This window comes from Pungitius pungitius, chromosome 13 (assembly GCF_949316345.1).
Source record: "Pungitius pungitius chromosome 13, fPunPun2.1, whole genome shotgun sequence".
Classification (NCBI taxonomy): Eukaryota; Metazoa; Chordata; class Actinopteri; order Perciformes; family Gasterosteidae; genus Pungitius; species Pungitius pungitius.
Window position 1 is genome coordinate 8,379,808 of NC_084912.1, and position 11,045 is coordinate 8,390,852.

At 38.2% G+C, this 11,045-nt stretch overlaps 2 protein-coding genes across 2 annotated transcripts; one reads left to right on the forward strand and one right to left on the reverse strand.

The window, feature by feature from the left end:
- The first annotated feature begins 652 nt into the window (after window positions 1–652).
- Window positions 653–4,848, forward strand: si:dkey-228d14.5 (uncharacterized protein LOC796266 homolog). Its single transcript, XM_037466246.2, has 8 exons — window positions 653–793; window positions 891–957; window positions 1,983–2,030; window positions 2,115–2,177; window positions 2,266–2,333; window positions 2,412–2,542; window positions 3,008–3,185; window positions 3,756–4,848. Exons 1-8 carry the CDS (start codon window positions 658–660, stop codon window positions 3,947–3,949), a joined length of 885 nt encoding a protein of 294 aa, XP_037322143.2. The 5' UTR covers window positions 653–657; the 3' UTR covers window positions 3,950–4,848.
- Window positions 4,826–10,464, reverse strand: eif4e1c (eukaryotic translation initiation factor 4E family member 1c). Its single transcript, XM_037466248.2, has 7 exons — window positions 10,340–10,464; window positions 9,308–9,396; window positions 7,097–7,192; window positions 6,673–6,736; window positions 6,421–6,534; window positions 6,175–6,314; window positions 4,826–6,045 (listed from the first exon to the last, which is right to left on the reverse strand). The coding sequence occupies exons 1-7, from the start codon at window positions 10,355–10,357 to the stop codon at window positions 5,931–5,933; spliced, it is 636 nt and encodes a 211-aa protein (XP_037322145.1). The 5' UTR covers window positions 10,358–10,464; the 3' UTR covers window positions 4,826–5,930.
- Between the last annotated feature and the right edge of the window lie 581 nt (window positions 10,465–11,045).

An 11,045-nucleotide genomic window follows, 5' to 3' on the forward strand; every position in this document is an offset into this window, starting at 1 on the left:
CAGAAATATGCACGAGGTCATGGTCAGGTTTTTTGTTTTTTTTAAATCTTATTAACACATGAAGAATAATGGTGAATAAATGATGGAAGTAATATTAAGTGATATTTTATTTCTATATTATCATTTTTCCTAGCTTGAATTTATTTATATATATATATATATATAAATCATAATTTATCGGGCGAGACGGGCAACACTTGTAATATATATATATATATATATATATATATATATATATATTACAAGTGTTGTGGGTATGACAAATATTTATTTTTTACATTACTAGCAAGTAGGAATTATAGATAGTGGAGTAAACAAATATACTATATATTTTTTCAAAAATGTATAGTAGTTGAAATAACAATAGCATACAATAGAAATAGTCAAATATATATATTTACCTCAAAACTTTAGAGTAAATGTACGTGTTTGTAGTGAGTCACTTTCCCGCATTGTATTACAAGAAAACAAAGTTTCACTGCAACATTTTAGGCATTCCATTCCAAACGGGGTGCTCTGGTAGTGTGTACCTGTGTCTGACTTGAGATGGAGCAATTGTTTCAAATAAAACAAACAATGTCACAGCCTCAAGAAGGCCCACCCAATGTTTCTCAACATTTGTTCTGACAGGGCAAGGTGGTGCTCAAAAGGAGTGGCATGAGAAAGAGAGACTCTCCCATAAAAGCGCGACAGTTTTCCGAATGGCTGAAGATTCTTGCCAACTACAACCGTGCCACTCGTTGCTTGAATAACCTGAACTACAGGGTTAGGTCTCTTCTTTTGGTTTCAGGAGGTATGAGTCTTACTCCCCAAGCAACTCCTCAAGAGCTCCGACACGTCTGAAGACTTCTGGATTTGTTAATTTGTTACCTGCTTTCTTTGTCACAAAGACATGGTGCTCTGGACCATTTTCCCGGTCTCCCTCTCCCTGGTGTCCTTCCTTGGGACATGGTCTGTGTAAGTTTACCAGAAATGTATCTTTAAACTGTGGTGAAACTATTAGAATATGTGTTTTTTCTGCTATGGTCTGTGTGCTGCCTTTCAGAGTAAATAAATCAGTTCATCGGTAAGTTTTTTGTTTGAAGCTGACATGGAGCTGTAAGGGTAATGTTTCACTCTCGATTAGCACTTTTGAACTTCTTCATGATTATCAAGATTTGTATTTGAACTGCATATTCCTTTCTAAGGACATTGAGATTCCAGCAGTGACAGCACTTGGCCTTAAATGATGAGACAGCAGATGTGTGTTTCCCATGCTTTTATTATGTTATATTAACTTTATATAGGTCTTTGCTATCATTGAAAAGCATAATTTTCAAAGGTCTGAGTCTGATCAGCAAGCAAAGCTTACCTGCCGCTGCCTACGCGTAAACTTAAAATATGTGATCAAGCTTGTTTGTCCGTCAAAAACAAGGAGAGCGGACTTTAACAATGCCTCAGGGCAAATTACGTCTGGAACCAAAATATAAATATCTGGTTACCTACATTCATTTTAGTAATCATTAAGTTATGTTAGCTATTGGTTAACACCCACGTTTATTTCCCTCATTCTTCTTTGTTGTTACTTAATTTTAGATTTAGTTTTTTGCCATTTGGTGGAGCTTTTTCAGTCAGATGTGTTGTGTCAGAGGAATATTTGTGATGATGTCATGTCTTTTTATGAATCAGTGTGTAGTTATAAATTACCACCACAAGTTAGCTGCTGGTCTAAATATCAGTGGTACAATACTTGACGTTTGGGCAGAAGGCAACATATTTTCTAACAGTGGTTATCTAAAGCCACCCAACATTTACATTATACATATAACTTCCTTGAAAACCTCATAAATTAATTTATTATGAAAAAGTAAAACATGTTGCTTTTTACGTCACATTGCAGCAAATCAATAGAACAAAAATTGCAATCCAGTAAGTTGAAACTTAATTATAACACATCAACATCAAATATTAAAAAATTGTGTCTATTTTTTTCCTATTTTCAGATATGGGCTGGCCTTTGCTAACAGGCATGTGTGCTCTCTCAGTGACTGGTGAGTTTTCTCTTTGTTTCCTAAAACCGAACATCGTTATTTGAATGTGACAGAACCTCCCGAACCTCATTCATTGGTTTTCAGGGGCACCAACAACTACTGCAAAGAGAATCGGACAACTGAATGTTGCCTTGTTCCTACTATAAGGTGAGAATGTGTTGAATTTTCTATTTTTGATTGTCTTAAAAATAAAAACTAGCGAGTTGTAATTAATCAAATTAATATGTGATTCTAGCTCAAGTGGAATAGGCGCGCCAGAAAATTCCCTTTTTACCGCCACTATCAACGCAGGGTCCTTTCTGTGTGAGTTGACCTAAACACGTAACCCATTAGACACGATGCGAGTGACACTTGTTTTAACCACTGTGATCTCCTCTCTAGTTCTGCTGTTCTGTATTTTCCACCATGCCCATGTCATGGAGAAACACGCATGTCACTCCATGCTGAGTAGGTTTGCGCTCGTCTTTGGTGTGGTGGCGGCCTTGGGGGCATTCGCGGCTGGGAACTGCAATGTAAGTACGGCATGTCCTGCTGCATCTTTAAATAAGTGTAATCAGTCCTCAAAGAAAAATTGACCTCACGCAACTGTCGTGAACTATGAACAATAAAGCTGAATGGCTTCGGTCAGCACCTGTGCTACAGCAAACAAAGGTGGGGGATATTGGTTTTGCGTCACCTGTAATGATTAATCAGAGCACATGTAACGATTGGTCAGTCTTCTAAAAATTTTCTAAAGTTTTTAACTCAAATTTTGTAATATACTGTTGACAAAATTAAATAAAAAATATGTATTAAAGGCCCGATACCAACATTTAATTTACGTAAACTAGATACTATTACTAGAGTTACTGTGAAAGTGTTTTTTTAAAATTATGAGTTGTACATAGTGTGTTTGTTGAACAACAACTGCACGTGCTAGTTCCAATCAATAACAGTCCTTCATTATTTAAAACTACCTGTTCATCCATTGACCACAGCCAGGTTACCTGGCCCTGCTTCACTACCTCGGAGCTGCCCTGAGCTTCCTGTGCATCTGCTTCTACACCGTCCTGCTCACCGCTCTGACCGGCAAGTGTGTGCTGACCGGATACGAGAAGTTCCTCTACCCGTTCCGCATCGGCTCCACTGTGGTTCAGACTCTCGTCACCATCTGCTGTATCCTTTTCGTGAATCTTGAAGCTAAATCAATTACGTTTTGTGTAGAGGAACGTGGCGTACATACATCTTGTGTGCCTGGTGTGCTTCTAGTAGACGCCTCCCTGCTGACAAAGGGGGACAGGCAACGACACGTGTCCATTACAGGAGTAGACAGGAATCATCGGTATTTTCACCCGCATAAATCTGTCATCATGGTTTTCATTGTAAAACTCAGCGTCCTATTACCTGCATCAAAAGTGCACAGTAAAACAACGCGAGTGCTGCAAACTGAAGCTAGTTAGTTTTCCAGTGTCGATATCAGTTGGAAGAAATGTTATTTCAAAGTTTGGCGACTGAACAAAGTGGCTCAAGACAAAATGTATCATCATCATCATCATCTACACATGTGCAAGGACACATTTTGCAGTACAGGGTGATGAGAGACAGCCTGTGCCACCTGCTTCCTTCTACTTTGTGTTAAGTGAAATAACGTTGTTCATCTAGGCTGCTGCACCAACTTCAACTTGGTTCCAATAAGTGAGTGAATAGAATTCATGTTTGATTCATCCTTTACCCGGCACCCTTCAGATACTATTTTGTTTGCCCAGGAAGAGTACTATTACCTGCACCTGTCGGCTATATTTGAGTGGATGCTCAGCGCCAACCTGGAGCTGTTTGAGCTCAGCTTCATGGTGGAGTTTTGGTTCTTCTCGTCCTTCATGCTCTCAAATCTGTTGAGCAGACGAGAGGAAGAAAAGCCTTTGATGTTGACCATGTCCTGATATGAGGCCGCCAGGGTCCAGGTGAGCACATGAGCAGTGATGGACTGAGTTTGACATCTGGAAAGACATCTGTGAATGGGCCGTGGCTTGAAGAGCAATACCTTTTTTCCCATCATTCCCCTGTGGCTGGATTTAATTCTATTCATGGATAATGACTGCTTTTCTTTCACCCTCTTGTCTCAAATTTGATAATATTCTCTACTGGGTGATCCTTATTCCTTACTGTAGTTGATATTCCGTATTTATTAAAACAAGCCTGAGCAGGAAATGACCAAAACATAGTATTATGCGTTTGGGAAAGCCGTTAACGATACTCTGCCAACAGTGTTTTTACTTCCTGTTTATGCTAAAGATCAACAAAGACTTCATTGGGTAGACTAAATATGACCACGTATAACGTATATTTCAAAGGTCATGAAAATCTCCCTGGTTTTAGCTTCTCATTAAAGTTATTTCACCACTTGCGTATACTTTGACACTTTAATAAAGTCATGAACAGTGTGAACATTGAGAAGCTGTGTCATTCTATTTAGTTTTTGATTCCCTAAGACGTCAGAAGATCCGGTTCTGCGGACAACTAATAGCGAGAGACAGTTAGACCTGTTTTGAATTCATACGCACCAAAAACCAAGATCGTTAACGATTGGGCGGTAAAGAATGTACAGGGCAGACGTCTGCCTCCTTTCCATTGCACGTTTGTAGGTGGAGTCGGTTTCGGAGTCTAGAGCGAGAATCTGGCATTCATTTACCTTAGAAGAATATCAAAGTAACAAGTCAAAATAACATAAATTGGAAGGTTGCTGGGTCCAACAAGCAGCTTAAAGTATTTTTCCATAAGTCAGTGCTACACTTCGAAACCATTGAACTTCAACAAAGTAAGACGTCGACCTGATTTTAATGCAAAGCACTTAACCTTTACTTGAAAGAAGGTCATATACATACTGGAATTACAGATAATAAAGATACATGAGCAAAATTATTTCACAATGAATATCATCTTTCCTTTGCATCAACCAAGAGAAGAGTGTGACATTTTCTACAGCTTGTTAGGAAGAAGACAGGGAAAAGCACACTTAATTCTTTCAGCATTTTTACTTTATGGTACACTGTAAAAAATGTCATCTATATGCAGAAGTCCACATTATTGACCGTAGTAACAAAAAAGAAAATAAAAAAAACACAATTTGAAAAAAAGAAAAGGTTTCATGGTTGTCTTTCAACTAAGTAATTCATCTGCAATGCATACATTATAAATAAATGTAAGGGGAAGAAAGAAGTTCAAAAACTACTACAAGCAATATTCCACAACTCCAGCATGGCTGAAACAATAAGCGGTCTTAAATCCAAACCGTATATTTTGGAGTGTCACCGCAGCTTTTACAACCCTTTAAGATACTGTCGATTCTTACAGCTGCTGTGTCTTGAAAGCCCAACTCACGCTAAACACTTCTGGATAAATCAAGTTAAAATTGCCCTTAAAATTTGTTTGGTGAAAGGATAAATTACCCACCATATTTACCTGTGAGGTGAGAAACAGTTTTTCTAGGAGTGTGAATAGTCTGCATGTGAAAAACAAGACTGTGTAGTCAAGAAAGTTTAGATTTTTTGCAACTCCAAGCCATTTAGTACTGAAAAAAAGCCTTTTCTTATTTAATCTAGGGGTCACTGGTTAATCACAAAACTCTAAAAAGGAAATCATTTGTGTTCTTTAGCACATGTGTGACATTTTGAGACAATTACTCTCGTCTGGCCTCATTCCTATTCATAAACATCACCCCACTGGCTTCTCACGTTAGGGGACGCTCCAACTACACACTCTGAACAATTATCTTTTCAAATAAAGAAAAAAAAAAAGAAAATAAAGAAAAAGGAAGACACACTATAGTAGTTGACAACTCAAAAAAAAAATGTATATTGTGATGATGCAGTTTGGTAATTGTTTAAATCTACAGCAAGTTGAAATGGAGGCTGAAGGAGTTTCTCAAACGGAGTACATGTTCTTGGTGGTGGATCCGCTCTTGCTGGATGTATCGTCATGTGACTGGTAGCCGATGATGGCTTTGGTGGGGATGTTCAGACGCTCTTTATAATTTTGCCTGTGGAAAGAGACGAGGATGAGTGCCTGTGTGAAGACCTACGCCAACCGAGTGTCCCCCTCTAGTGGTCAGCTGCAGCACTTTGTATCGCTGGTACTGCCGGTACTTCCTTCAGACGAGGTGACTTACCCTATCGTCATGATGGCATCCCTGTTTTGGCACTGGCTCGTCCAGATGGATATTTTGTCCCCTTTTGGTCTGACGTTGACCACGGCTCCACACACATCTTCACTCGCCTCGTCAAACGACTCACCGACTAAACACAAGAGCTGAAAAAAAACACAAATCATGACACCCTTCATGAATCATACTGTTTGTTTTTCTATAAATCTCAACCGTCCAAAAGATAAAGGTTAATCTGTCATCTGCCCTTACCGTTTCCATCCAATAGCGGTCGAGGTCATTGTGTCTCTGTTGCTTATTGAGAGTCATCAGCCATCGACCCCCGAGCTTGTTCCTGTCGTCCTCCCACATTGGCTTGATCCCATCCTGTCACAAAGTGAAAGGTTAAATACTTTTCAGTCATAACTGTGTCTCTGCTGCTCAAACAAGTCAAATGTTTACATTCTGCCAACCTCCCAAAAGGCATGAAAAGGGAAACTGTATTTTTTTTTAATAAAGCCTTACCTTAAATAAACTATAATCGCAGCCATAGCCAAGTTTGCTTGGTTGCTGTATGTGGTTGTATAATCTGTAAAAGACACAATTGTGTTAACAGCGTTCCAAAATGTGGACATAAGAGAGCAAAAGCTTCAGCTGCGTTCATTCTGAATGATGGCACATGTGAGGAATTAACTTAACACTGAACATGGGATACATCTTAAGCTCCCGCTGCACAAGCACGGCTTATTGTAAATGGGACAGGGTGTCTGTTGTTTTCCTGTTATTCTAACTTGTGGCATTTTAATATACATATACAAATACATATTCTATCTCAGCCGGTATTTAAAATGCTACAGATGCTCATGCAATGAGTGAGGTGCAGTCAATATAGTAAAAGGTTAACATAAGATAAAATAAGTCTCATAGTCACAGAATTCGCAGAACTTACGCCCAAAAGTCTTCCACTGTGTCAAACTTGGAAATGAGACGCAAGTTCTCTGTCCAGCTTTTGCTTTTGTCGTTTTTAAAATACCACAGGGCCCACCTGAGAGAGAGAAGAGACCAGAATCATTAACACTCAGTATACAAGACTGTGGGAAAATGCCTTAAGTACAAATACAAAACGCTACAATCATTTCTTTCATGCAGAAGAACAGATAAAGCCAGACATTATCACCCCTGCAAGCGCAGCTTTTGTTGGAAAGAGGGACTGTTATTCCTTCATCTATTCCCAGGAGGGAGGGGGCTAGCAGGGGATGGATGAGGGCAGTGGGTCCCGTCCGATGTACGAACTTAAACCGGTTAGATTTCATATGTCATTGTGAGAAATCGAAATGCAATATGTCAGTTGTCCTCTGCGAAGACGAACTTAATGGGTAGCAAAGCATCACTCAGCTTCTTTTTCTTACTATAAGCAGGTTAAAATCAACAGCTTGGATGTGCTTTATGTGGTATAAGCACTGGTTTAGTTAACCACACCAACGATCTACCTTTAGTACCTTTTAACGTCCTGAATAAAGATGAGGATTGGTACAAGTTATCTTGACTTTGTTATGGTGGAAGCATATATTGCATCAGTGCATATGTAAGCCATTAATGCGTATATTATTTAAGGATATTGGTTCTTTGCAATTGTTTAATAGAATGCATCTTAATGCCGACCCTTTCCCATAGAATACTGTTATGAGACTGAATGGGTTATCCAACAGTCCTGGAACGGTTGAGTTCCCATTATTTTAGTACTGTCTGAAAATGTTGCATGACCTGAAATGTTAAAAAAATCATGTCATGAAAGTTGAGTAATAGAGAAGTGCAGCCATTTCAAATCCATCTGTAGATTTAACTTTACAACTATGATATTGTTGCAATAGCAAGCTCAAGTATCTGCAAGTTGATGATTATTAAAAAAACAAAAGAGACTAACAGCACAGCTGGTTTCATGTCACAGAGCCGTTTGTATCTTACCAAGTATGACTACATTTTGTTCTTGCTTTGAGGTAAGAAAATATTTGTGTAATCTTTCTGTGAAACAACCACTGAAATTATCTGTCAAACTCGTTCCTTCAGCGTACAAACAGCAAGACAGAGTTTCAGAAAGGTATACTGAATACGCTTCAATTTGAGCCTATTACTAAGTAATATTTCACAACACACCAGTCTTACAAAATTCAAATTAATTCAACAAGCCTGGGCTTCCTCGTGGTTAATAAGTGTTGTGAGGCAAGACAGAGCCAACCACATCTAGCCTTCTCACCGAGACGTCCACCGTACGTCATATTACAATTAACCCACCATAGTATGTTTAAATCAAATTAGTGCGCCTAAAATCTAAATGGCTAAGGCAGCAGATCTGTAGGACTTTCACCTCCAAAGCGGCACTGAACAAGCAGAATGGCCTAGAAGTGACTTACCAAGCGAACTATTCAGCATTTCCTAAACCGACTGTACAATGCTCCTGAATAGGTCGTCAACGCCACAAAACTATGATAACATTTCTAAAAGGACAATGGTGAGTAACAATTGCAACACTACAATGCAGAGTAGGGAGTAGAATTATTCATCCTCTGCTTTCTATTTAAACCTCAACACAAAACATTTAATTCAACTAGGAATTAATTGCTATTCTGATTTTAAATTTATTCCCAATAGCATCTTCAACAGAAGACAAATATCCAACAGATGTCACACAATTTATTTAATATTGTGCTGAACATTTTACTGGAAAATTGAATAGCTTAAAAACAGGAATGCTAAGCAGAAGTTGTTGAACAGTCAACCAACAATCTTTAGAGTCACTAAGGAGAAGCGAGACAACAACTTTCTATTCCAAAGTTCAGAAGGAGAAGTTAGTTTAAGACCTCTAAGTTGAATTTCCACAGCAGTGACAAACACTCAAAATCAGTAAATACCCTTCTGCCAAAACCAGACAAAGACAAAGGCTCTTCATTGCTATAAAGGTGGCACGGAACCACTATCCTCTTAATGTGTCATTAACCTGTTAAAATGCACGACTAGACTAAGACCATTACCTTTTTGCTAACCAAATGTTTTGGAGATCTGCACTTGGAGAAAGTGACGTTTATATGACTATTATAATCGGTGTTGCTGGGGGTCAGTGTGAGCACATGCACCTTGCGGCTGCAGTATAGTTTATTCTCACCTGTTTTGCAAGGGGTGCTTGATATACTGCTCAGGATTCGCAATGACTTGGCTGTCAGTAGCTTGCGGTTCTTCAGGTTCAGGGGCTTTCTGCAGAAAGATAAACATTTATTTACATTATTTTAGTACAAAAATATATGTTAATTCAAAGTATCTCATCCCTTTATGTCTAATTATCAACACCATACAATTGCAGACTTTGTACAGAGATGTATTCATTAAACTTGTGATATGAGGCTGGGTGTGGTGTTGGTTGCTGTTGTGTCACAATGTAGTTGAAATACTGTCTTCTATATCTAGATGTAAATAGTAAAAATAAACTACCGTGTTGTAAACTTATATACCGGTTCCAGCTCATTGGTAAGATACTTCATTATTTTAAAGTGTTAAATTATTTAATTCATTGTTAAGTACAGTATTGCATTAACTATTCGTAAAATCATCCACCTGGTAGGCCATTTTATCAAGTTACAATCTAAGCTTTTCCTCAGAGACCATAGCTCTATCACAAACCCAAACCATTAAATAGCTTAAGAAAGATTCACACAGTACACAGTGAGATCATTTGAGAAAGCGAAGTTAACATCGCTAGCATTAGTTGTAGCAGACGTGCTAAGCTAGCTACGAGCTAGACACACACGTGTCTAGATTATCAAACAATTAATCAATAATCTCGTCAAGGGAATATTAATAGGTGATGCTGGTTGAATTTAATAACAAATATATTGCTTCCAATATCGAAGAAAATTAAAACAAATCATCGATTGTAGTTTGAATGAACGACGTGCAGTCAGTGCCTCCCTGATAACAAAGTCAGGCACTGCCTTTTTTCATCACATGCTAACTGCTAACGTTAACTGTGACCCATGCCAACTGACAACTGTGAGCCGAAACACAATCGTTTCCCAAATATAGTAGGGGCCGATTTGAGGATCCAATATCATTAAAGAAAGCCGCTGTATCCAGTGAAGACGTGACGAGTCATTGCTCTCACATCCGTCGATTTTTTTCATTTATCTCTCGTCTCTCTTACCGGCTCGGATGTCGCCATCTTGACTGTAGGGTTAGTTCTGCTCGTTCAGCGCTTCTGCGTCACTCCGGCCACTCACTCAACTACGGAAGCCGCCAAAGTCCAATTTTCCCCAAGAACGAAAATCATCAAGCCCAATATACAAGTGTAAATATGTACCCATCAATTGATATTTAAGACAGTTATAAAGTTGAATATTGTTAAACCGAAAACTTCGCTGTGCATACAATTTTAAAAGTAAGCATGTAGATACTCAACTCACTCCTTTTTGATGTAGTTACAAAACCAAATTTTCAGCTGTTAGTTAAATTGAGAAGTGTACTATCAGACATTTGTGCTATTTTTTGCTACTTCATATGTACCTACACTCTATGATGCAGAGTAAATCATTTAGCGACAACATGACAGATTCAGATTTCTATTGCTAAATATAATTATTAAGTAAGTCATTCTAAAAACTAAAATAATACTTTATTAATGATAACATCAAAATGATGCACAAGTTATAATTCAATAATATTATGCTCATTGGTCCATTCAGCTTTGGCCCTTCCAAGTATATCTGGGCGCTTATACTTATGTACTTATGCACTAGAGTTGAAATTGATTGACTTTGACGTTTAATATTATTTAAGTATTTATTTTAAATAAGATTACTATTCATAGTGAAGTGAGACTTTCAATGCAGCTTTCATTCAGTCCAACTGTC

Excerpts from the sequence above, each read along its gene's own strand:
- si:dkey-228d14.5 (XM_037466246.2), top strand. The coding sequence starts at position 658 with ATGAGAAAGAGAGACTCTCCCATAAAAGCGCGACAGTTTTCCGAATGG. Across the intron at positions 794-890 it reads TCTTCTTTTGGTTTCAGGAG|ACATGGTGCTCTGGACCATT; the intron begins GTATGAGTCTTA and ends TTTGTCACAAAG. Across the intron at positions 2,031-2,114 it reads GTGTGCTCTCTCAGTGACTG|GGGCACCAACAACTACTGCA; the intron begins GTGAGTTTTCTC and ends ATTGGTTTTCAG.
- eif4e1c (XM_037466248.2), bottom strand. Across the intron at positions 6,737-7,096 it reads ACAGTGGAAGACTTTTGGGC|ATTATACAACCACATACAGC; the intron begins GTAAGTTCTGCG and ends TGTCTTTTACAG. Across the intron at positions 6,535-6,672 it reads GCGATTATAGTTTATTTAAG|GATGGGATCAAGCCAATGTG; the intron begins GTAAGGCTTTAT and ends ACTTTGTGACAG.